Genomic DNA, 24,613 nt, shown 5'->3' with positions numbered 1-24,613 from the left:
TCTCCTGGCAAACTTGGGCTGCCAGCCTCCAGGAGCTGAAGCAGCTCAGCATTTTGCTTGTGACCACTCATTTTACACTGACATAAACCCTGGTCTATGCAGGGACTTTGTTCCTTACACTTCAGCTGAGTCTTTGAGCATGTGGGGAGATAACGATCTCCCTTCCTGAAGCTCCGTTCTTATTAATAATAACAAAGTGTTTAAGATGGCAATTTGCATTTCAGCAGCGCCTTTAATTCACGGCTCTCCGAACGCTTTACAGACACGGATTAACAAGGCCTCACAACAACCCTGTGAGGTAGGTGGATGTGACCATCCCACTGCTGTGGGGACAATGAGGGCACCGGGGATAAGGGGCTTGGAGCAGTCATGCTGGGATTTGACCTAGAACTTGGGCATTTAAGTCCCATCAGGCCTTCAGCTTCAGATCAGGCTTTCCCAACACACGGGTCTGGCTCGACGTGGGGCTACGCTGATTAACAAGCCCGTGACTGCCTGGCACAGACTATAAAGGCCATTAATGTAAGGCAGCGGTTTATTAGCGGAGTAGATGGTGCCTTGGTGCTTCTTGCTGCTGGAATTATCTGAGTGTTTGAAGGCATATCAAAAATAGAGTTAGATATCAACCACCGAGCGTGGCAGGCTGTAACTGGAGAAAGCCCTTAGGCCCCAGGTGGGGAAGCTATGTAGGACACTACTGTAAATGTACTGATCAGAAAGGACATAATAATTTATATATAAAGTCCACCCTTGCTCTTTCCCCGAAGGAAAAAAATAAAGAACCTAGAAAGCCACTGCTGGTTGTCACGTGTCAGCTTCAAGCTCCGGGCTCTTGGCTTCATAGCACCTGCCAAAAGAACAAAACGTGGGACATCAGCAGCCTGGCTGGGCTGGCAAAGGGAGTACAGCAATGTGTTCTCCTGAACTCAGTCCCAGCTTTAAAACAACCAAAAATGATGTGAATTCCTCATGTAGGATGGACCTGAGAGCACCAATGGGGATGTGCTTCAACCATGTGTGGGGCAGGAGTGGGTAAGCTGGGCTGGAGGGTGAGACCTCGATTTCTCACAGACCTCTTCATTTAATGACAAACCCCTCCAGCTTTGCAGCTGGCCACAGGTGATGTCACCTGTGTGCGTGAGGTAAACTTGGCACCTTGAGCTCAGCCAGCCCAGGTAAACCTCAGATGGGCACCCACACTTTTCACTGGGCTCACTGGAAGCAGTTTGGACCTTTAGAAGTTTGGTGGCAGCTGGTTTTTGTTATATTTCTGAAGGAATAAAAGAGCAAAGAAATACCTCAAGGCATGCTCTTATCCAGCCAGAGAAATGATCCCCAGCTGACTCCCTAAAAAGCAAGGCTGAAAAGGGAAACCTTTTCTGACGGGGGGTAGCTCATGCTGTTGTTGGTGTTGATGTTCTTCATGGAGATCAGAGTGATGCTGTTCCCCTTCTGGCTCGTGTCTGCCGAGCAGCTGCCCAGGAGAGAAGGAGATTATTAATTACTCTGGGAAACAAGACAGGGAATCACAGAATCACTGAGGTTGGAAAAGACCCCCAAGACCATCGAGTCCAACCTTTGAGCAATCACCACCTTGTCAAGCAGACCAGAGCACTGAGTGCCATGTCCAGGTGGTCCTTGGACACCTCCAGGGATAAAATTTCTTTGCACACAGCTGGAGGCAAACAGGCAAGGCCAAGGCTGGTACAGGAGACCAGCTTTGGTTTCCACTGCCCACTGAGCTGCTGTCCTGATTCTGGCCCGTCCATAGTGAGTTACGAGGCTTAGGAAGATGGAATTCCCCTTTTTTCCTACCCTGAGGGCTGGGATGTGCATTCCTGACCAGTGAAGACTGGATAACTTTGGGGATCAGGGAGCCTTAGGCACTGTCCCATTTTCTGGCATGTTTTGCCTCAGTGGCTTCAGATCCCTTGGATGATGATCTTTCAGGGTATTTCGTGACCACTGATGTTGATGGAAATTTGGCACCTAAACACTTACAGACTTTGCTCCCTGTGTCCCTTATCCATTTCCAAAGCAGGGTTTATTTATTTGGTAGGAAACTAGCAGTGGGAAACAGTAATGGCCATCTTGGAAGATATCTAAGACTGCTCTGAGATCCAGAAACGTGAGTTTAGACCTCAAGTCTGTGTCTAGACAAAGACAAGCAATCTGCTTTGGGAAGGTGATGAGTCTTCTCTCAGAGCAGCTTTGAAATGAGGCCCCTTAATATTGACCTTCTACCTATTTCTCTATCAGAGGCTGAAGTGTTATCAAAGCTGATTTTGCTTTTCTAACTCTCTGTCAAAGATGTCTTGACATGCTTCCTTCCACCTGAAATAACCAAAGCAGACGCTTTGCCTTGCTAAAGTTAGCTCTGGGATAAATCAGGCTCTCTCCATCAGATGTGGGTAGTGTGAGCAGCCTTACCTCTCTGACACCATGGAGGTTCCTGGTTTCTGTTTGTCTGGGGGGAGAAAAGCAGTTGGTGATGTGGAGGTGAGAAATCATCCCAGCTAAGCCATAAAATAAGTCAGCTCTATTCTGAATTACATTGTACAGGGACGTAAATGAAATCTGAATGAGATTGGAGACACTGTGGGGGAAACGTGGGAGCTGATTAGAGAAAACCCTTCAGCTAAGGGGTACATACTGGCAGGACCTGCCGGCCCTGCTGCCCATTCGGTCGCCAGCATCCTCTGGGCTTTAGGAAGGTGTCTGCCTTGCTGCAGAGCAGCCTTGCCCTCTGGTGTGCACAGCTTTGTGGGAAATGGGATTCCTAAGGTAAAGGACTGTCAAACGCCATGATTTTTGCTGGAAGAGCTGCCCACCTCCTGGAATTTGAGCTGCAGGAAGCTTGAGACTGGCTGCAGGAAGCCCTGTCCAGATGAGGCTGGGCTGGGGCTCTAGCGAGGAGGTCACGCTGTGTTCCTGACTACTCAATCCATGTTCCAGTCTGGCTTCCAAATCTCCCCACCACTGTGTAAGCTTTTCAAAGACATCTTTTAGGAATTGCCAGATGCACATGGAAACTGGTGACTTGTTGGTTAGGGAAGTACAGATTCCCCCAGACAAATACCTTCCGGGTCCTTGGAGTGGTTGCACTTGAACCTCAGGCTGACCACGCTGACCAGGATGATGACCACCACTATCAGGATAATGACGAAGCTGATGACACCTGGGCATGGAGGAAAGAACTGTCTGAGCAGCAGAGAGACTTTGACATCAAAACTTGGGTAGGAAATCAATATCTTCATTAATGTAAGCATGATACGTAATAGACAGAGAAGCAAATAGTTGTTAGAACAAATAGCTTTATCCTCCTGTGTTTTAACCTCAGAGGGCTTCTCTGAATACTTAGTCAATAAATACTTAATTGATAAGGCAGTGCCAGGAAGGCAGAAGTCAGCTGATTACACTGGGGATTGATAGGAGTCAGTATGTTCCTGCTACAGTTGGTAAATCCTATCCCAAAAGTGTAAAGCCAGATAAATAAGTAATGTAACAGGGAGAGACAAGCTAGAGCTGTGGGTGATGTTATCTGTTCCATAAACCATGTTTAGACACTTTAAATCAACTGTAGATTTGATACTGACATCAGGCCTCAATAAATCAAACAATTCCTTGTACAGGAAATTTGTCCTGCTAAGAATCCCTCGGACTTAGAATCATGGAATCACGGAATGGTTTGGGTTGGAAGGGACCTTAAAGCTCATCTTGTTCCACCTCCTGCCATGGGCAGGGACACTTTCCACTGTCCCAGGCTGCTCCAAGCCCCAATGTCCAGCCTGGCCTTGGGCACTGCCAGGGATGCAGGGGCAGTCACAGCTTCTCTGGGCACCCTGTGCCAGGGCCTCATGAAGTTGGGTGTCCAAACCAGCGTGGCCTGGTGAAACAGAGCCCCCTCCTCTCCCCAGGTGCCACAAGACCTTACCAAAAGCTGCCACTGTCAGCGGTGATTTCTCGTCTGTCGGGCTGGGCTGGGGTAAGTGGCTGGAGGGGTTTGGTGTTGGGGTGACAGGCTCTGAGGTGCCTACAGAGGGGAGAAAGGTAGATTTACATAAAAGTCATTCTTCCATGGCTGGGAAGAGGATTCCTAGCAATGCTAGAGGACCTAACTCTCACTTGCACTTCACTGGAGAGACCAAGTTTGGATCCTGGCCAGGTCCATCAATCTTAATAGCAAAGTGAGCAAGACCTGTGTGGAATCATTGCCGTGGTGGGGTCCCCTTTATGGACAAGCTGAGAACACCCACAGGGTTTCCTTCTGGGATCCCAGTGAGGAAAGGTCAAGGTCAGCCCTGGCAGTGCGTTTGAGGGGGAAGTTTGTCCAGTCTCCCTCCTTTTACAACCTTTTGACATAATGGCACCTTTCCTGCTGTTCCCAGGCTCAAGAGGTTACCCTGAAGTGCTGCTTCTGCTGAGATTTACAGCCTTTTCAAGGGCTGGATGGGATGTTCAGCCTCCCTCAGGTATGCACTGGCCTTTCTCCACACTGCCTTGAAGACAGCAGTGTGATGGCCTTGCTGCTGGCTGTGCAGAAGAATATAAAATACAGAGCAGGAATCACCTCTCTGCAAGGAGGAAGCACCTTGAGTCACTGATGTCGTGGTGCTCTCGTTCCTCACGGGATCCTGACCTGCACAGAGAGACACAGAATGTGAGTCTTGACCTCCAGTGTCATCTAAGAACCAAAGGAATTAATGGGCACCTGGAGAGGAGAATGGATTCACAGTAGTGCCGGGGAAACATGGAATTAATACTCCCACCTCCATACTAAAAGCTTCCCATGAAACACACTTTGTACTATTTTCCATGTCCAAATGGAAACCTAGGAAACTGAAGTTCAAATACCCTTTTGTAACCTCTTTAGGGTCTGCAGTCCCAGGTGCAGATTTGGGGCGGAAACAGCAAGGGGAGGCTGGAAGACTGAGCTGGGAAGGCAATAGATTTGCTATAGGTCATAAACATTGAGACTTTAAAATAAATCTGCGTAGGGGAAGAAATGTTGCAGAATGTGGGTGTGGATTGACTATTTGGCTTGTCCCTGGGCTTGAAATGAGTGGCTTTGCTATCCTAGGTTATCTAGAAGTAACTAAACCCATTTGAGGTGGGCTAACTTGTACACCGTATGTAGGCCTGCTGTGGCAGCACAGAGGTTTGTCCAAGCAAGCACTCTAGTTCTCAGTGGGATGAACTGCCTTGTGTGAAGCTGCTTGGTTTGTGACAGCTGCTTCCAGTGCCTGTGCAAGGAAATGTAAAGCCAATGTGTGAAATGTGTTTCACTTGTACTGAGAAAAAACATCCTTTGCTGCCTCCAGGCTGTTGTTGAACAGCCAGAGTGTCTGCATCGACCTTAACGAGCGGCTACAGGCCCTTTCAGGAGACTAAAAGTGGCAGTTCAGAGCTTCAGAAGATCATTTGTAGGTCAAGTAGGATCTTCTTCCCTGCTTTCCCATCTGCACATTCCCAGCAGCAGTGCTGGCCAAAGGGATGTGGTGCCTGGAGAGCTGTGCACAGCTCCTGGCACTGCCCTGGGCAGCAGCTGAACCCACGTCCTGTCCCACAGCAAACAGCCCTGCTTTGGAATGGGATTTTGCCAAAAGCCAGAAGAAAAAGGGGAAAAGGCATGAACTAACCAATCTAACTGTTTCAGAAGCCACACAGAGCAGAACAGTCTGGAGAAGCAGGGTCTGCTGCTGTACAATTTTTTCCCCAGTCATCGAATTCTTTGTTTCATTCTGAAATTGTTCTTCTAGCCACGGGCAGAAGCTGTGGTTTGCCGAGCCTGCCACGGATACCCCATCCCTGGGAAATGTTGGGTCCCACCCAATGGGAGACCTGGCCTTTGGAAGCATCAGCATCTATAGTCAGAGATGTGTGGGGCTTCCCAGTGGTAAATCAGGGTTGGAATGAACAGCAATCTGCTCTGAGCAAAGGGCTCCTGGCTTAACAGGGGACAACCATGGTGGGTGGGCATCTGTGTGGGCACAGCTGGCCACGGGTTCCTCACCTTGCTTGTCTTAGAGATCTGAGAGGTACTTGGAGAGGCAGAGCAGTTTCTAGACCATTGCAGGTTTTTGAGGCTGAATCTTTACTGGGGAATCAGCTCAGTTGTCAGATTCCAGTCTTCCAGTCACTTGGATTCTGCCCTTATTCTGAGAAAACTCTTACTGTATTCTCTAATTTGTGCTTACAGGTTGGGTTAAGCAAACTGTCAAAAGCAAAATTGTATTTATTTAAAAGGATTTTAAAAGGGCTCTCTTCTCCTAAACATAGATCCATTGTTCAGCTGTGCAAGTTCATCCCAGCAGAGGATGTTAAGAGCATTTTTCTTGTGTTTTATCACTGCTTATAAGGACACCAGATGTGGTTTTGGGTGGCTCAACCCCAAAAAAAGACTTGTGCTTAGAGAACCTGTGCCATTGATTGCCATGAAATTACCTGATCTTATTGTTATTCTACAAAAGGACAAAGTACCTTGAGGTGTTGGAGAAGGAGCTGCCGTGCTTCTGTTTCCGCTGGGCTTATCATCTAGATAAAGAAAACATGGGAGAGGACAGTTAACTTGTGAAGCCACTACAGTTTCCACTGTGGAGAGCTGTTGGGTGTCTATGGAGTAAATATCTTTATTTGCATGATACTTTCCCTCCAGACAGACATCAGGATGCCAGGTTAGCAAGGTGTGGAGTCAGCTCAGAGTGTACCCGACAGGTGAGCTTGGCGAGGGAGGCTGGGGAGGCTGGGGCTGCTCCAATATTTGATAAAGCATGATCTGGATTTTCTGATATGGGCTTGGCCTGGCTGTGTCCATCTGGGGAGCTGGAATGAGCTGCTCTTTCAGCAAAGACTCAGAGAAATTCAATATTTGCAGAATTGCTGAATAACCAGCACAGTGTGGACTAGCCCAATATTCTGATGCCCGCAGTTTGGATTGGGTAAGGAGGGAGGCACAAACAGGTCCTGCCTGAGCAAATATTTGAGTTTTTCATCCTTACCTCGCTCAGTGGTTGCTGTCAGGGTTGTTGTAGTGATGGGGGAAGGTTTGGGTGTAGTGGTTTGACCCACAGAGGTGAGGTTCAGGATGGTCACTGGTGTTGATTTTACTGACGGCTCTGTGGGGAAATTGTAGCGTTACCTCAAAAAGTTCAACTCAGAAACAGCCTGGAGAGGGCACAGCTATTGCAGAGTCATCAAATTCCTTGAGAGTTAGGAATAATCTGCTAGGGAAAGCATGGAAATAGCCTTCAACCTGCTCAGAGTGAAGGAGCTCTTGTACTTTGGAATTCACTTTTGCTCTTTTCACTGTGGGGAGATGCCGAGCTGGTGGAGCTCAGCAAACACATGGAGAGAGTCAGGGGTTTGCCACTGCTTCCTTCCCTGCTTTGAAAAGTGAACGTGTTTTGTCACTGGACACTTGAGCTGCCGGGAGCTGCCTGGCACCCACATGATCATTTCCTTGTGCTCTGAAGTGCCAACTTTCACATTTCATTTCGCTGAGAGTCTTCAAGCACAAATAATTCAGCTCTTGAAGTGGTCTGGGGGCTCCGTCCTCTGCCTCAACCTGCTGCTCCAAACTGCACCTGATCCAGAGCAAGATGTGGGGGAAAAAGCTTTCAAAAAACCTCTGCAAGGAAGAGTGGATCACCAGCTGGGAATTTATAGGCAAGTTCCTTGTCTAGACTTCTCTTGGCTTTCCAGTAAATTGAAAAAATGGTGAAATGGTTTCAAGGTTAGTGTGGTGGGCTTTTTTCCCCCCTTTATCCAAATGCTTCACTAAAATATTAGAATTTAAGATAAAGTTTCTTTTAAGTTTCTTTTTTTCCCACAAGGCTTGGAAGCAGGAGCAGAGATCTTTTTGAGATCTTATTCCTTGATATTTTTGGGGTCCTTCTGGAAGGGTAGCTATGCTTAGATTTTTTTTTTCCTGAAACATAGCAGGAAGAGATCTGACTCCAAAGATCCAAGTGGACACTAACAGATGTGGATCTGGAGCTGGAGAGATCATTTCTGGTGTAATTGGTGTTCTGTACATGTCACAAAATCATAGAAAGGCTTGGGTTGGAAAGGATCTTAAAGACCAGCCAGGTTGGACGGGGCTTGGAGCAGCCTGGGATAGTGGGAGGTGTCCCTGCCATAGCAGGGGGTGGGATGAGATGAGCTTTAAGATCTCTTCCAACCCAAACCATTCTGGGATTCCATGATTGTATGATCATCTCATTCTCCCTATTCAATTTAGTGATTTTTTCCCCCCCCTGGTTTTGCTCACACCTGTGCCTTGATCCCTGTGGGGTGAGTTGGCTGCATCAGAAGCCCTGACACCACAAAATTTCCTTCCTCCTCACCACTGTCCTCTGCACAGCCCCAGCTACTGCTGGGTGGCCCAGTCGGGCTGAGGTCAGACCAGTTACACACTGGGATGTCCCCGAGCCGCTCTCCTCGGTCTCCAGCTGAGCGTTACCTGAGCTGTGGTTCTTCACTTCAGGGCTGTGTTCTATTGGTTGGGATTGACCTGGAACACAAACAGAGGCACGGAGGTGACTTTTCCAGGTTGGTGAGATCCCACAGGGAGGGTTGAAGGATGGGCCAGAAAGGGGCCATGGTAGCCAATGAGAGCAGAAAGGGTCAGGGGGACAAGAGATGCCAAGGAGAGGGTTTTTCACCAGTGTGGCTGTCGGGACCAGAGGGAGCTTGGCAGCTCCATGGATCCCTAGCTGCTAGGAAACAGCTGGGGAAAACAGGGAGCAAAGGTAAGGTGGAATTCCTCTGCTTTCTCCAGGCTCCCTGGAACACAGCCTTGCTCCCTTCCAAAACGAGCCCAGCCAGGCCACCCTCTGGGGCACAGCACCCTCCATGTCCCCTGGAGATCTGGGGGGGAATGGTGATGGATGGGGCAGGCAGAGGCAGGATCCTGGGAGAAGATCCCTCAGCAGATGGGACTTATGAATCAGGGTCCCATTTGGGGCCTGTCCATTTGCAAACCCCCATTTCCACGTGCATCCACATCCAAACAGACACATGAAGCACATCACAAGCCAGAGGTACCTGTTCCAGCAGGGCTGGAGGAGTTTGTGGAAGCTGTAGGACCTGAAAGGAAAGAGCAGGAGCGTGAGTGGTGCAGGATCTGTGACGGTCACTAACGCACTGCTGCTCCTGTTCCTTGTGTGGCTTGGGTTTTCCTCACCTTCTGTCAGAATGACTTTGAAATATGGGATCCCCCCAAAAGCATTAGCAGAGAAGTAGTAGCAAAGGAGTTTTACTGAGTGTAAAGCTATCAGGCTCTGAGTAAATTAGTACTGGAGTTTATCCAGCCAGGATAAATGTCCTCCTCCCCAGCTGGAGCCAAACCCTTTGGGGGGCCATAGAAATCCATGGGGTCATTCCCTCCCTGGGAGCTGTTTGCCTCAGCTCAGCCTTGGCAGAGAAGGGTGTGACCTGTGTCCTGGTGCTATTCAAACAGTTAAGACACACATTTGGACACTTTGTTCCCTTGAGAGCTTAAGGAATGGATGGATGAGGTTTGTAAAGGCTTCCAGGAGCTGATGGGACTGGCTCTCCTTCCTGTCCTGTGTATCCTGGGGAGCTGGCTGAAGCCTGTGGCTGTGAGTCTGGAGGGAACCGCAGCTGCCTTCCCTGTAGGGCAGGGTAGCCCTGTAGGTCCATACGAGGTTGTAGGTGTTCACTGGGTCCCCAGTTCCTCAACTGAAAGGTGGCTTTGTTTGCTTTGGTGTATTTGTTTGCTTTTCTTTTGGATTCATGGCAAAGCATCCCTGCCCCAATCCCTCTTGTTTCCTACTCTCAGCATCTGTGATGTTTTCCTTAAAGCCCCAGCTCCCAAAGTCCTGTCCTCATGGAATCACAGAGCAGAGTATTTTGGATCGGAAGGGAACTTTCAAGGCCATCTAGTCCAACCCCAAGGGTTAGATGCGATGCCAATTAAAAATGCTGCCCTTGAAAATGGGAGAAAGAAATGCCCCACACTTGAGGACAAGACCTGGAAAATGTAAATACACTTTAAATGCTCAAATCCAACCCAGCTGGTTTAACTTTGGGAAGGTGACTTTGAGTCTGTCATTGCTGGAATGCACATCCTAATTGGGATTTTAAAATGGTTATTGCTGGTGGCCCTGGTGCTCTCTGTGGTTAAGTTTAATGAAAGAAATGACACTACAGGTACAGAAAGCAGCTGAACCTGACTCCACTGGTGATCCATCTCACTAGAGCCCCATGGGAGATAAAGGATTTGGACAGAAAGGGACAGCAGGGAAGGTTGAATCCCTCCAGCATGCTGTCCCCTCACGATGCCTCAGTGGTCTGTGGTGGGAGCAGTGCCTTTGCAGGAGCTGCAGGGGAGGGTCCAGGCAGGCAGCACCAGCCAGGGGACAGCAGTGCCCCTTTTCAGCCAGAACCTGCCCTCCCTGGGGGCAGACGCAGCTCAGCTGCTGCTTCTCATCTCTCCTGAGCCAGCTGTGAGAGAGCTCCTCCCCAGGCCCCTTTTCTCACCAAGGAGGGGACCAGGCAATTCTAAAACGCCGTAGCTCTGACCTGTCTCAGATCTCCAGCCTGCAACACCCCATAATGGCTTCAAACCAAAAGAGAGCAGGCTTAGTTCGGATATACGGAAGGAATTCCTCCCTGGGAGGGTGGGGAGGCCCTGGCACAGGGTGCCCAGAGCAGCTGGGGCTGCCCCTGGATCCCTGGCAGTGCCCAAGGCCAGGTTGGACGGGGCTTGGAGCCACCTGGGACAGTGGGAGGTGTCCCTGCCCGTGGCAGGGGGTGGGATGAGATGAGCTTTAAGGTGCCTCCCAACCAAAACCAGCCTGGGATTCCACGATTTGATACCAGGAGCTGTAGGGGTGATGTAGATGAACTTTGGGTAGGTCCATGAGCTGTTGGTGCCTGGAGAGGCTGAGGGCCCTGCAGGGAGGGGTGTCTGGAAGGAGACTCTCAGCACTGAGTGTGGTTTCCCAGGGCCTGGCTCAGAGCTCACCCTCGGCACCCTCTGGGTGTAGCAAGTTCCTGATTGATCTCATTTTCCTCATGGAATTGCTTTGGAGCCGTAATTGCTTTTGTGTCTGAGGCTTTATGACAATGATCCCAGCCAGACAGGAAGTGTGTAAACCATGGTGAATACATAATAAAATGTGGTCTATTCCCACACACGGTTTGGCTGTGAAAATCAGACCGGACTTTTCAGACCTTTTCCATGTTTTTCTCTTCTAGTTTACTGGGCAGCAGGCTGGGAAAACTGTCCTGTTCAGTCCATGGAAGAGGAGACAGGAGCAGATCTTTGATTACACAGAGAGGAAGGGACTGGCTGGTTTCCTATCTCTGTTTGGAGCAGGATCAGAAAACAAGGACCTTTATGTGCAGCAAGGAAAAGGGAGGCTGGGCACTAGGAACCTGCCTTAGCGCAAGGATAGTGAGGTGCCAGGAGTGATGGTGTTGGAGAATTTATGGGATATCCTTCCCTAGGGGTTTTGAAGAGCAAGTCACAGGAGTATCAGGACAGTAAGAGACAGGGTTATGGGCAGCTGTACCATCACCTACTAAATCAATTAATATAATGGGGAAAAAAAGTGTTTTAGGCATGTTTGCCTTTCCTAAAGAGGTGGAGATGCTTCTTTTGAGGACGGGGGATGATCCTGGACATTGGTTTGCAAATGCCTTAAGATACTCTCTACATTCAGCACAAAAAATAAAGTGCTGAGATCATCATGGGGGTCAGTATCCTCCAGCAGCTGCCAGACTCAAACAGCTCCTCTTTCTCCAAAACTCCCTTGCAGGGCCCATTGCCTTGTTTTCCCACGGGGAGAAGTAGCTGTGACACATTTATGGAAATGATCACAGGTACTTTTTCATGGTCATGGCATGTGGAAGCACCCAGAATCGCTGGAGAAAGAGCTGCTGTCTGCACTCAGCCACAGGAAGAGGGGAATGAAGGTGCTGAGCTGGCCATTTATTCCACCATTTTTGGTGCAGATGAGGAGAAATCTGAGAACTTGAACAGAGCCTCTAGGGATGGGGGGAAGCTGAGGGTGAGGGAGGTGACATTGCCCTGTTCTGCCATCCCTGATGGGACCATCCATGGGACAGTTTCACTGCAGCTTGTCCTGTCACTGAGGGTCACACTGGAGAACTTCTGAAGTTCTCTGTTTGCAAACCTAAACCATGGGGTTATTGTAAAAAAGATGAAAAAGCCGTTTTTTCCCAGTGCTCAGTTCCCGGAGTTCCTGTGGCTGGGCCGATGCTTGCCTTGCTCTGCAGTGTTGCTGTGGAGAAATGCCCGGCCTTGCTGTGGAGAGGCCAAGGGATGGAGATCCCCTTCTGGCATTCTGCTCCGGAATAAACAGCCCTGGCTTCTCTAAACACATCCACACTTCATTTCAAAGCGGAGCAGGCCTGGCTCTGACTTCTGGCTGCCGCTGCTGCTTGTTATGCCTTCCCTGCCAACTCAAATAAGCAAAAGCCCCGTCCTATTGGGTGTTTTCTTTTGGGGAGGGTGCTCAGCATCCCTGATCCCACAGGAGCGGGATGGATCTGTGCAAAGCAGGATGAGGCTGAACTCCCGTTGTGGGGCTGGGCAGCAGGATGGGGATGAACAAAACGCGCCACGCGTCGCGGCTCCCTGCAGGCATCTCAGGGGATTCTGGAGTTGGAAACCATTCCCTCCCAGCGCTGCTGCCAGCATGGAGAGCCCTGGCTGTACAAACAGCAGCAATAATCAGCATTGTACAGCTGCAATTGCAATAAACATCAAAGCCCTTCCACCAGCGCAGGCACTGCCGGTGCGTTTGTTGCGTGTTTGGGTGCAAAGGATTTACAGCTGGGCTGTGCAGTCCTGGGTGGAGACTCGGAGCTGGCTGAGGGATTTACCATGGGAAATACGGCTTTCTGCTCGTGCTGTCCTGGGAAAGCTCCAGTTACCCACTGGAGCTGCAGAGGAGCACGTCGGAGCCGCGGCTGCATTTGGCACTTGGTGCTTGCTGCTTTCTGGTTTATTTTTCCAAAGGGTAAACAGGAGAATTTTGGATTTCTGGTTTTGGCAGTTGTTTTTCTGTGGGGTTAGGTGTGTCTAGACTGATCTGGAGCCTTCTCTTGTGGCAACTGAGATATTCCCAAAGCCAGCAGCTCACCCCACTCCTCAGCACAAAGAGAGGATGATGTCAACCAAAAGACAGGTGAATTTTAGGTGTTTCTGCTTTGGTATTATTTTTGGCAATTGTAGACATCTAAAGCATGGTTTTTCCAGGTGCTGACCAAAGAGAGGGACTGACTTTAAGCCCCCAAACTTTGCCAGGGCCTCCTATAGAGACCTGAGCCAGCTTTTTGAAAGGCTTCAGCAGGGTTTAGATCAAGGTGTTCAGCCTGTGTTCATAGAGGGCTGGAGTCACTGGGGGGGACCTCTGGCACTGGTGTCGAGTCACAGGGACTGGTCCTGTCCACTCAGAACTGCTGATGGGGAGGGACCATCTATTCCCAGTGATAAGGAACCCTGCACTTGTCCCTTCCCTGGCAGTTTTTGGGGGGATGTCCCACCTGCAGAGGCCACGGGGCAGTGCTGTACCTCAGTGTCACCCTGCACTTGAAAACGTGTTCAGAAAAGAGATCCAGAAACCTAAAAATAGGCTTTTCAAGTCAGATATTGGCACTTCTGTCAGATGACTCACGACAAAAAAAATACCAACCCCTTAACACAGGTGCAGCTGTTTCCTGGGTGAAACACGGCAGCAGTGAGCAGCACCCAATTCCTAGGACTTCCACGTGGAAAAAATCCTCTGTTAGGAACCCTGGAAAGCAGAGAGCTCTGCCAAAGCCTAGGTCCTGTTTTATTAAGTGCCTATATAAGGTGTCTCTGCCTTGAGGGTCTCACAGCAGAACAGGTGGGGTGGGAATTGTGGAGGAGGGAGAGGAAAAGTGTTGCTCTGCAGGCTGGATAACTGACAGCCTAAATCAGGGCCAGATCCACAGAGGTATTCAAGTGTCTAACTCCCAAATGGTGTGGGGGGGTTGGCAACTCACTGCCAAGTGGTTCTGAATTGTAATGACTCAGTCAAAGTGTTATGGAAAGTTTAGAGAGCCAGGAATTAATCCCGGATCTCATCAGCAATTAAAATTAATCGTTGCCTTCCTCTGCCCATCCTCAAGGGCTGGGCCTGGGCCTGGGCATCCTCTCCAAGCATCACATTCCATGCTCCTCTCTGGTGAGCCGGTCTGGAAGCAGATCTTAGTGGGAGGCAATTAAAACCCACTTGGATGTAGAAAGCAGCAGGAGACAAACAATGTGGGGAAGCTGCGTGCAGGGAGCGGCTCTGCTGCACCACCGTGGTGCCCAGGGCTGGTTTTTCCATGCAAAGGGGCTGTTCCTGGAAGGAAAAGTAGCATGGCTTTTCTCCTGGCTGCACCACCACTGCTCCACCAGGCTGCTGCTCCATCACCCTCCCAGCTGCTTGCTGGTCCCAGTTTCCTCCTGACCTGCTTATTTTAGAGCTCTGGGTTTGCTCCTGCTGTTTGCAGTGCTGGTGATGTGGGTCCTGCCCTTCTCCTGGCTGTGCTGTTCCTCAGGTTTGGAGCTGGGTCTGGGATTTTGAAGGGGAAATCACTCCATGCCCAGTGCAAATGAAAAATGGCTGCACCACCAATCCAGGCTCAACTGGAGCTGGAGCCCAGCCTGTGCTTTTTGCCTACCTACAAGTTTTTAATAATATTATTTATTAGCAGAGCTCAAAGCACTTTACAGAGGAGACTTTCCAAGTTTCTCCCCAAACTGATTATCCTTTCCAGTAATTCTGAGGTTCCCCAGGTCTATTTGAGTGCTGCTCTGTGGTGCTCATGAACCACCAAGCAGGAATGTGATTTGCTGGGACTGGTTCAGGAGACACGGTGTGAAAGGGGCTGGTGGCTAAGGGATTTCTCATAATCCCTGTTCTTTCCACCTGCTTTTCTTTGGTGTCCTGGCTTGAGTGCCAGGAGAGATGAAGGATAACCCTGCTTGGAAGAGGTTCCAGTCTCACAGAAGCAACAGCTACAGGCCAAGTAAAGCATCTTGGCCTGACAATTGCTCTGAGTCCAGATTTTGGGTGAATGAGCCTGGTGATATCACCCAGGTTTTATTCCCACATTTTGTAACTCTTTATGTATTCCCCCATATCTCACACCCCCACAGCGTGGGCAGCAGGGGAGGGGGGACTCTGCCCTGCTCAAGTGAGACCCCACCTGCAGAGCTGCCCTCCTTCAGCTTAAGGACATTCCCCCTTGTCCTGTCCCTCCGTCCCTTGTCCCCAGTCCCTCTCCAGCTCTCCTGGAGCCCCTTTAGGCACTCTTTAGGCACTCTTTAGGGGCTCTGAGGTCTCCCTGGAGCCTTCTCTTCTCCAGGTGAATCCCTCCAGCTCTCCCAGCCTTCCCCCATGGCAGAGCTACCCCATCCCTCTGACCATCCTGGTGCCTGCTCTGGACCCAGATGAGAGCTTCTCCCTTGTTGAGGTCATGGTGGGTGGGCTCCTCTGGGTAGTGGGGCCAGGAGAGCTCCCAGCTGGGGCTGGGCCTTTGCTGGTGCTGCAGAAGCCACAGCTCCCCTCTCCAGCCTGGCTTCCCAGCAGGAGCATTCCTGCTTTGGGACACCAGCAGCACCTCCTCCAAGGACACCTGTTGTTGACTCACCTATTGTGTAAATGGGACATAATTCCTGGAAGCTGCTGCAGTCAGATCTGCAGAGGCACCGGAGGGTTTCGTGTTACCGAAGGGAGCAGTTTGTTGTGCGAACAAACATTTCTCCAAACCACCTCCTGCTTTCTCTTCCTTGTTCACCACGTCAGGGCTGGGCTGGCTTCGCCCTTGGCTGAGGAATTTGCCCTGGGATGCCTTGGTTTTAGGATGCAAGTCTGGAATCTGGGTGCCTGTCCTTGACTTGCGCCCCATCTTTTTGATTACATCGAAAAATATATCTTGAAATACATGTCTGGTTTTTGAAATTCCACATTTGTCATGGCATTATCCATCCACAGGCTGTGGCACAGATAAGGAGAGCAGTGGATGGAACAACAACAGTGGGAAATCCTGCTGGGTTTTCATCAGCTTTGAGGGGGAATTTTTTCAGTGGAAATCTTTTGTCTGGAAAACGCCTGCCCATTGTAATGGGAACGGTCCATAGGAAGAGGTTTGTTTGGACAAATTTTCTGCTAAGTGTTTCTGGGGGGAGGAAAACCAAATTGGAAATGTGCCAGACCTTCTCGCTTCAGCAATTTCAAAACAACAGTTTGAGCCTCCCTTATGTGAGCTTCCCTTCAGAAATAACCTTGAGAACAGAGAAGTTTAATTTAGGAAATGATAAATTAATAAAATATTGAATTTGCACCAAGCAAAAGCAAGAAAGGCCTGTATGGGAACAGGCAGGTGGTAGTGTCCAGCCAAAGCTAATTCTCTGTCTCCTCAAGGTTCCCTCCATCTCCCCCAGGGCAGGCAGCCTTGTTCCAGAGCCCCTAATTCCCTTTTCCAGCTGCCTGTGTGCCGGCAAATCAGCGGCAGCACGGAGCCCTCTGCCCCTCTCGCTAAGCTGCTGCTTTGCCTTGTGCAGAAGCTTCCCCAAGGACTTGCTGTAAAATTAAAAATGGAATTAAAAAGCCCTTTTGGAGCTGTTGGGTCAGCGCAGAAGAGGGAGCCAGGACACATTCCAGGGAAGGCCGGTGGTTTGGTGGGAGAGGTGTGATGGTGCCGTGACTGAGGGGGGTGGTTTTAGCCAGGTGGCTTTGAGAGGACAGAGTGATGCTCTTGGGACTGAGGGATGGAGGGTGGCATCCCACCCACCTGATGCTGCAGCCGCCAGGTCCTGCTGGCAGCTGGAATTCGGGGCAGTGCTTCTGGGAGTCCCGCTCTGTGGATCCTGGCGTGGTGCAGACGGGCCAGGGAAGGGGGCTCACCCCTCTGTGGCGTTCCTGTCCCATAAAAGCCCTCCCAAGGAGTTTTAAGAGGGAAGACAGCATTCTGGGTGGGCACTAAGGAGTGTCACAGGGTGGCCAAGGCACTCAAAGCCTCTTGATCTGATCCTTGATCCGATCCCAGGCGCACATCCCCCCTCTGCTGAAGGCAGCAGTGTTGCCCTCTAATGAAGAGAGAAAAATTTCCAATCCACATGCTCTTATTTCTTGGAATTATACAGCTACAAACTGAATTGGTTTCTATATTCTATGGAATGAGGAGATCTTTCCTTTCTACCACAAACCATTCTATGATTCTCTGCCTTTTAAAAATCCCATTATTACCAGCACAGTGGCTGTAACCCGAGGCAACTTCTATGGTTTAATGATAAAACCTCAGAGTTGGAGACACATTATTTTATATTCCTTTGGATGTGTTCCAGCTCCCAGCTACTACAGCTGTCAGCAAGGCAAGAGGTGCCTGACAATGCAGGGAAAAGCAACCTGTCATTCTTTGGAGCAGGAAACCAGCTCCTTCATCCCACACCTCCACTCAAGAAAGAGAAGTTAAAGCGGAATTACCCCAAAGCAGCAGAATTATTACAGCAAGGACGAGGTGTGCTCTGCACGAGCCATGCACGTGGGCTTTGTATTTATATTAATGAGAGGAAAAAGTGCAAATAAAAAGTATTTCTGAGGAAAATAATGTCCTATACATTTAAACATTCCACCTTTACTCTGATTTGACAAAAGCCACCTACTACAAATGCCTCAGCATCGCAGCCCTCAGCAGAAACACTCCTATTAACCAGGAAACAAAGTTTTGTACTCCAGCACTGCCAAACAAACCCCATAAACCCGACAAAGCCACATTTCCCCAGCAGCCTGACTCCTGCCACCCCTGAGCTGAAAGGCTGAGCTTCCCAGTGGCAGCTCCCACACCTTCCAGCCTCTGCCCGCTTCCCTTGGGAGCCCCCCGTGAAGCCGGGCCCCCCAAATCCCCCCTCGCGCTCCCCGGGGTGTGTGGAGCAGCTCACCTGGGAGCAGCAGGAGGAGCCAGAGGAAGGGATGGATGGACGGGAGCAGCATCTCCGCGCTGGCTTGTGGCTCGCGGAGCCTCTGGCCATCCCGGGAGGGACCGCGAGCAGCGATTCGCCCGCCTGGGCTGACTCTCACACGGCTTCCTGTTAAAGAATAGGAGGAAACGGGCTGAATCCACAGGGGAACTGTGTTTTTCAGCCCATTATGGCCGGGGAGGATGTGAGACATCGCTTACCGGCGGCAGAGGAAACCTCACCGAGCTTTGCTGGGGACTCGGCTCCCGGCACGGAGGGATGCCCTGCTCTGGGCCTCAGCGGCTTCCTTGTGCTGCTGGGGTTTTTGGGAGGTGGTTTGCGTGGGGTAGGATGTGCCCCCAGGTCCCATTCCCCGCACATGACGGCTGTGTTGGGCCTCTCTGGGGTAGGAGCTGCTGGAGGAGCCTCCCCACCACCTGAGAGGGGGTTTCTTACCCATCCATGAGGAATCTGGGAATAACTGCTCCTTGTGGGGCCAGGGTAGCCCAGCAGCTGGATCTGCCCTGCACCCTGGGCCTCCCTGGGCAGCTCCAGCGAGTCTGGGCACCAGGACATGCCAGCTTTGGGATGGTGGCTTTGGGATGCTGTTCTTCAGACAGCACAGCCTCCCTCCCTGCAGGACACACAGCCCTGCTGGGCTTGGACCAACCCCATCCCCAGTTCCTTGAGGAGGGGAGGAACTGGAAACCCGGGCTGGTTCTGCCCCCATGCAGCCCAAGGGGTTCAGGCATTCGGTTTCTTGGCCGTGGCCCTGTGTTGTGCTGGTCCGTGCAGGTCCTGCCTGTCACACTGTGAACTCCACAGGTTCTGGTTTATCCTGTGCTGGATGTCAGTGGGTGCTTGGGGGAGGAGAAGGGTTTTAGTGTCCCCATGTGGGAAAGGCTCCTGTGTCCTTCTCCGGGGGTCCATGTGGGTGTTCAGGATGCAAAGCCACGGAATTCTGTCTCCTGGTCTGAAGGACTGGCCCAGCCCCTTCCCACAGCCCCCCAAAAGCCACAGAGCCTCAGCCAAAAGGCAGAGGAGCTGCTCCTTCACTGCATCCTTGCTTCCCACAGCTGGCAGACAGCAGCAGGACTGGAGGCAATGATCCCTGTGCATGGCACAGCTCCTCACATTCCGTGGGTCTCTTCAAACCCTTCCAGCCCCCCAGGAGAACCTCCAGGCCCAAGGCTGACGGCCTCCACAGCAGCCTTTGCTGGGACAAACCCCTGCCAGCAGCCCCCCCACCCTTTTGTCCCTTGCACAGATGTGATGCTCAGAGATTATGCAGTAGATTAAGGTTTTACTGAATCCTGAAATGAGTGCAAATACCCAGAAGCTCTCACACACAGTTAAATCTCTTCTGGATGCTCGGCTGGGTGGTGGAAAAGGCATTTCCCACCCTGTCCTCCCCACGTGTGGGAAGGACAGAGCCCAAATATTCACCCCAGCCTGTCTGCTGAGAGCCTGCAGGTAAGAGCAGTGGTGCTGTGGGGTGGAAGGGTGGGAAGATGTGCTTTGTAAGGGCTAAAACTCCGGGGCATCCATGTTTTCCGCTCTGAGATGTGCTCAAGGTCACTCCCAGTGGCAGAGGGTGTGACACACGGCATCCCCGGGCCAGGCCGATGTACCTGTGTGCCTGGAGGGCATCCCTGCAGCCTTGTGCCACGGCCGGCGGGTGAGGGGAGGGATGTGCCAGCCCTGACCTGGCACTGCCTCCTGCCCGCGACCCCCGGCAGGTCACGCAATCATTTAGGTTGGAAAAGCCTCCAAAATCATCGAGTCCAACCATTGGGCTGGAGGCCCAAAGCATCCGGAGCTCCCCATGGACTCACCCCGCAGCCGTGCTGGCAAATGGGACCCCCGGCAGGGACAATCATCCCCGGGCTGTGCCACCCCTCGGGACGGGGCCCTTCCAGCCCGGAGCACGGCCTGGGCTCACCGTGCCGGGCTCTGCAAAGAGCCCACGGGCAGAGCGGGGATTTTTTACAGCCGTTCCTTCGCCGCAGGACATTTTCACGCCCCGCCGGTGGCAGGAGGGAGGTTTCCTGCAGCCGAAGGGGGGAGGGTGCTTGTCCCCAGACAAAAGGGCCCTTGTCCCGCAGCGGGGGACAGGAGGGTCGCGGGGCGCGGGCAGGGGCGGCAGCGCTGATGTGGCAGCGGGCAGGGCCGGGGTTGAGCCGGGGGATGTGCCCGCGGGATGAGCCGGCGCTTCCTCGTGTGCCCGGGGGAGCCCCGGCGGCTGCGGGGCCGGGCCGTGACGTGGCAGCTTCCGAGGTGAGTCTGGCTGCACCTTCACCGGGGAACCAGCCCGCAGCTCGCCCTGCTCGCCCCGCCGGCAGCTCCCAGCCCCGCCGCTGGAGACGATGATTCTAAGGCAGCAAGGACGCCCAGGTACCCCGTGGGGCTGGCAGGGCTCTCCTTCCTTTCTTCTTTCCTTTCCCACTGCCCACTGCTCCCCCCCGTGCTGGCTCCCACGGGGTCGTGCCTCTGGCGGGGAACGACTTACGGGGTTGGGTTCCCCTGGGAGGTCCCCGTGGGGTTTGGTCCTGGATCAGCACTGTGGGGCTGAGGTGTGAGAGGGGAGGGCAGAGGGCTCCCCGCAAGAGCCAGGTGCGGTGGCCGAAGGTGCCCAGGACACGGGGATGCAGGGCACCGCCTCATCCTGCAGCCCCAGACTTAACCACCAAATTTGATCCCGTGCTGCGAGCCCGAGGGACGGAACACTTATGGGATCATCCCATTCCCTGGCAGCTGCGAGTGCAGGCGGGAGCTGCGGGCTCGAGGCCGGGAGATAGGGACAGGGACGGGCTGGCTCGGTGGTCACTCCCCGTGTCCCTGTCCCAGGTGACCCCGCTGAGCCATGAACGCCTCGCTGCCCGGCAGCCAGCTGAGACAGCCCGAGCCGCAGGACGTGGCCGCCTTCACCCCCGTCTCCATCGTCAAGAGCGTGACCAAGAGATCGGACGCGCTGCCCGTGATCTCGGTGATCGTCGCCCTCTTCGTGCTGCTGGCCGTGTTCATCATCCTGGTGGTGCACTACGGGCCCCAGCTGCGCACGGTGCAGATCACCCTGTACCACGAGCCCATGCCCCAGCACATGGACAACGGCGTGCTCCTCACGGACTGGAGGCAGCTGGATTCCCACAGGAAGCTGCCGGGCTGGGATCTGCCCGGCATAGACTCGGCTGGCGTGAGCTGCCACTGCTCCTGCAACCATCACCTTCCCCATGGGAGTGCTGAGCCCAATGTCATCGAGATCACCTACCTGTGACACGGCCCTGGGCACCTGGGCAGGGCTCAAGGGACATGTCCCACTGGAAAAGTAGTGGCTGGGATGTTCGTGTATCCCGGGACTCAGCGCTGCCCTCACAGGGACCTGCATCTCCCCAGGAGGTGGCTGGCCCCAGGAATGCTCAGCCAGGAGCTTCAGTGACCCATCACCGGCCCCCAACGTCCAGCCCAAGGGTCCCGCCGTCCCCAGGCAGGAGCTGGGTCCCAGCCCGAGCTCAGCCTACGTGGGACAGCTTTAGCATCTCTTCTGGTTTTACCTGCCCTGGTTTTACCTGTCCCACGCTGCCTGGGAGTGGCCAGCAGAGCTGCCTTGGTCCTTGCCCCAGCTGGGGAGCTCTGGGGCTGTGCTCGGGCCCTTGGCAGCAGCTGGAAGTTGCATCACCCGGAATTGTTTTCCAATGAAAGATGTTTCCACATGCAGTGTCCTCATTACACTGTTGATACGGCACAGAGAATTCTCCAGCCGCTCTTTGCCTCATGCCACAGCCCCTTTTCCCCCGCTGGGGGCTGGAACATCGTCCTGTCCCTGCCAGCCCCCTCAGCCCCTCTGGCAAACAGCCAGAGGAGGGGAGAGCAGAGGAGGCAGCTCCTGATTCCGTGTTGGCTGGAGCCAGTGACAGGGGACAACGTGTCCTGTCCCCAGTGGAGGTGGGTGAGAGAAGAGCGGTGACACAGCACAGGCAAGAGAGGTGATAATGACACATCACAGCTGGCTGAACATCTGGATGGGTTGGCACCAGAGGGGAAGCTCACGTGACTCTGGGCAGAGCCTGCAGCTCTCTGTGCAAGGGGATGGGGAGACCTGAGGTCACCCTCACTGTGGCCACCTCTCTGTCCCCATCCCTGGCTGCTGTCCCAAGGAGCGCTGGTGGCGGTGGCACCTGCACTGGGGTGGTGTTGAGGTGGCACAGAGGGAGCAGGAGAGGTGAAACCTCCTGAGCTCCGCAGGCTCCTGGGGGTGTCAGACCGTGGTCCCTGTCCAGCCCTGGGCTCTCAGCTGCTGGAGGCACTGGGATCCCTTCAGTCCCAGTTTCTCCTCCCGTGGTGGAAGCAGGACCTCGGTGTGTGCCGTGCCTGGGGCCGGAGCAGCCTCTGGGATCCCCCACAAGGATTTATTCTGATGGACAGTCCTAGAATACAGCTCCCACCTCTCCCACTCTGGAAAAGCTGGGTCTGTGTCTGCCCTCAGATCCCTGGCACAGATCCCTGTGGGCACAGCCGGACAAGAGATGGGCTTTACCTGTTCCTCCAGGTTCTGGGGGTATTCCCAACATAGCAGATGCTCCAGGATCCCTCCTCTCACTTATTTCCAGCCCCTTTCTTGCTTTAAGGCTGGGTAGTGGTTGGACTTGCTGGAAACCTTTTGTCTCCACAATAAACATAATTTATATTAGTTTTTGGGAGGGTTGTTTTCTGTTTTGACTTTGTTCCCGTTTGTTTTCCAGGGGTGATAGGGCATTATCAGCTCTCCCACAGCCCTGTTAGAGGAGATAAGGGCTGTCATTCCATTGGAAATCAGGGAGTCCTGCTCCCCTTTGCATGTCAAAACAGAGCTTCGTTTGCAATGTGTTCAACCCTAACAGCACCCCTGAGGAGATAATCATCTCTAGGGACTTCTCCTAATTAAGAATTCCTCCCTGGGAGGGTGGGCAGGCCCTGGCACAGGGTGCCCAGAGCAGCTGGGGCTGCCCCTGGATCCCTGGCAGTGCCCAAGGCCAGGCTGGGGCAGCCTGGGACAGTGGGAGGTGTCCCTGCCATGGCAGGGCTGGCACTGGATGAGCTTTAAGGTCCTTTCCAACCAAAACCATTCCACCATCTCCTTAAATGACATCTGTGGGTTGTGGCCACCCACACCAAGAGCTGGAGAAACCTCCATGTGACCATCACAAGATCTGCACTGTGGCCCCAGAGAGGCTGCACCCTCCTCTTGGGGACATCAGCTGGTGTCACCCGCCCAGGGTGAGGCAGCAGAGTTGTCCCCCAGCTTTGGTGGCTGTGTCATTCCAGCTCAGGGAGCAGCACAAAGCCTTCAATTGGAGGGACAGGAGCTTTCCTGAAGGACACCCACAGCAGGGAAACCTCGTGTTTAGAGAGAAAAGATTAAAAACGTCTAAATATTAATAAAGAGAAAGATAAAATGGGTAATTATTGCTGGCACTCATTGATTTGCAGCCGCTGGGGACTCGTACAGGTCTGATTGATGTCACAGTGTGCCGTGGCCCGGATCCATCACTCACCCTGGGTTGTTGTTCAGGTGTTTCGGGGTGTCAAACTAAAATCAGATAAAACTGGCAGTGAATGGTGGTGCTGAGGGAGCTCCAGTGTCCCCAGATTCGCCCCGTGCTCCCATCCTGTCAGCACGACACGACCGTCTCTGGAAAGATCCAGCACTGAAGCCCCCGCCTTGGGGAGCTCTTCCCTGGGTTTCGTTTGCAAACAGAAATTTCAATACAAGCTTCTGGAGCACAGGAAAGAAATTACTGCAAGACTCAGAATAGCAAATTAAAACATACAAGCGAGTGACAATATGCTGCTAGCTTTCTCCTCCAGAAGGACATCAAGGGTTAGATCTCAACTCTCTGCTTTCTCCCACACAATAAAACATCATTTTCACAGCTTCTCCTCGTTTCTCTTTGGCCAGCTCTGCCTCTCTCTGCTCACAGAATTGCTTTTTGTAGCACGGGGCTTTATAAAACACGTCAGGGTCCTGGAGCAGCGGAGCCGTGCATGACATTACCATAACATTATTCCTCTCTATTCAAACACCCAGCCTGGCCCAATTTACTTCACTTGTAACTTTCTTCCCCTCCTCAATAATAATCCTTTTATGAGCACAGAGCAACAATAACTCTCCTTATCGTCCCCTCTGTGCAGGGCAGCTCCTGGAGCACGGCAGGCAGGAGCTGCTCTGCTCAAAGCCAGGTCTTTGCCTGGGGAAGCTTTCAGGAGCTGCTGCATCAATAATTACCTCTGTCCTGATCAGGGACCGCCTGCACCCCCTTTTATTTCCTTCCTAATTAAGGTGTTGCCCTGCAGAGGGGAGGCACCTTTATAACCCCCCCAGGGGAGGGTTTAGTGGGGGGTTACAGCGGGGTTTGGGGGAGACGCTGCTCGTGGTGCTGCAGAGTTGCCTGAAATCGTGTAAAACCGAGGGAAACACCCCAAAACTGCCAAACTGAGGGAGGCACCCAGAGCAACGACCCTAAAACCGTATAAAACCGAGGGCAACACCCCAAACGTGTGCCAAACTGAGGGAGGCACTCAGAGCACCCGCTGAGCACGGAGGGGAGGCAGCTGCAGCACCAGCGGAGCCTCCCCGCAGGGCTGGGGGCGCGGGGGGAAAGGGTGAGG

The 24,613-nt window shown here is 52.6% G+C and overlaps 2 protein-coding genes across 6 annotated transcripts; one reads left to right on the top strand and one right to left on the bottom strand.

The window, feature by feature from the left end:
• Window positions 1–212: 212 nt before the first annotated feature.
• Window positions 213–21,317, bottom strand: ECSCR (endothelial cell surface expressed chemotaxis and apoptosis regulator). Of its 3 annotated transcripts, XM_048320145.1 has the most exons (12): window positions 21,237–21,317; window positions 17,951–18,097; window positions 9,046–9,087; window positions 8,462–8,512; window positions 6,999–7,115; window positions 6,481–6,534; window positions 4,571–4,639; window positions 3,935–4,033; window positions 3,080–3,178; window positions 2,431–2,467; window positions 1,375–1,474; window positions 213–847 (listed from the first exon to the last, which is right to left on the bottom strand). In XM_048320145.1, exons 1-12 carry the CDS (start codon window positions 21,277–21,279, stop codon window positions 839–841), a joined length of 867 nt encoding a protein of 288 aa, XP_048176102.1. In that variant the 5' UTR covers window positions 21,280–21,317; the 3' UTR covers window positions 213–838. The 3 variants fall into 3 exon arrangements, with proteins under 3 accessions (XP_048176102.1, XP_048176104.1, XP_048176103.1); XM_048320147.1 differs by lacking the exon at window positions 4,571–4,639; XM_048320146.1 differs by lacking the exon at window positions 213–847 and having other exon boundaries at window positions 855–1,474; window positions 4,592–4,639.
• On the top strand, window positions 19,251–22,655 carry SMIM33 (small integral membrane protein 33). Of its 3 annotated transcripts, none has more exons than XM_048320150.1 (2): window positions 19,251–20,362; window positions 20,816–22,655. In XM_048320150.1, the coding sequence occupies exon 2, from the start codon at window positions 20,832–20,834 to the stop codon at window positions 21,240–21,242; it is 411 nt and encodes a 136-aa protein (XP_048176107.1). In that variant the 5' UTR covers window positions 19,251–20,362; window positions 20,816–20,831; the 3' UTR covers window positions 21,243–22,655. The 3 variants fall into 3 exon arrangements, with proteins under 3 accessions (XP_048176107.1, XP_048176106.1, XP_048176105.1); XM_048320149.1 differs by having other exon boundaries at window positions 19,252–20,362; window positions 20,723–22,655; XM_048320148.1 differs by having other exon boundaries at window positions 19,255–19,441.
• Window positions 22,656–24,613: the final 1,958 nt, after the last annotated feature.

The sequence above is a fragment of the Corvus hawaiiensis genome, chromosome 15 (assembly GCF_020740725.1).
Source record: "Corvus hawaiiensis isolate bCorHaw1 chromosome 15, bCorHaw1.pri.cur, whole genome shotgun sequence".
NCBI lineage: Eukaryota > Metazoa > Chordata > Aves > Passeriformes > Corvidae > Corvus > Corvus hawaiiensis.
The sequence above is the reverse complement of the archived record's forward strand: the minus strand, read 5'-3'. Positions and strand labels throughout refer to the sequence as shown.

Bases quoted from the DNA above. Each gene is read 5' to 3' on its own strand.
- SMIM33 (XM_048320150.1), top strand. From the start codon at position 20,832: ATGAACGCCTCGCTGCCCGGCAGCCAGCTGAGACAGCCCGAGCCGCAG.
- ECSCR (XM_048320145.1), bottom strand. From the start codon at position 21,279: ATGTCCCTTGAGCCCTGCCCAGGTGCCCAGGGCCGTGTCACAG. The intron at 7,116-8,461 runs GTAACGCTCAGC...ATTTCCCCACAG, and splicing joins AGTGAAGAACCACAGCTCAG to AGCCGTCAGTAAAATCAACA. The intron at 4,640-6,480 runs GTACTTTGTCCT...CTCTCTGTGCAG, and splicing joins TCCTTCTCCAACACCTCAAG to GTCAGGATCCCGTGAGGAAC.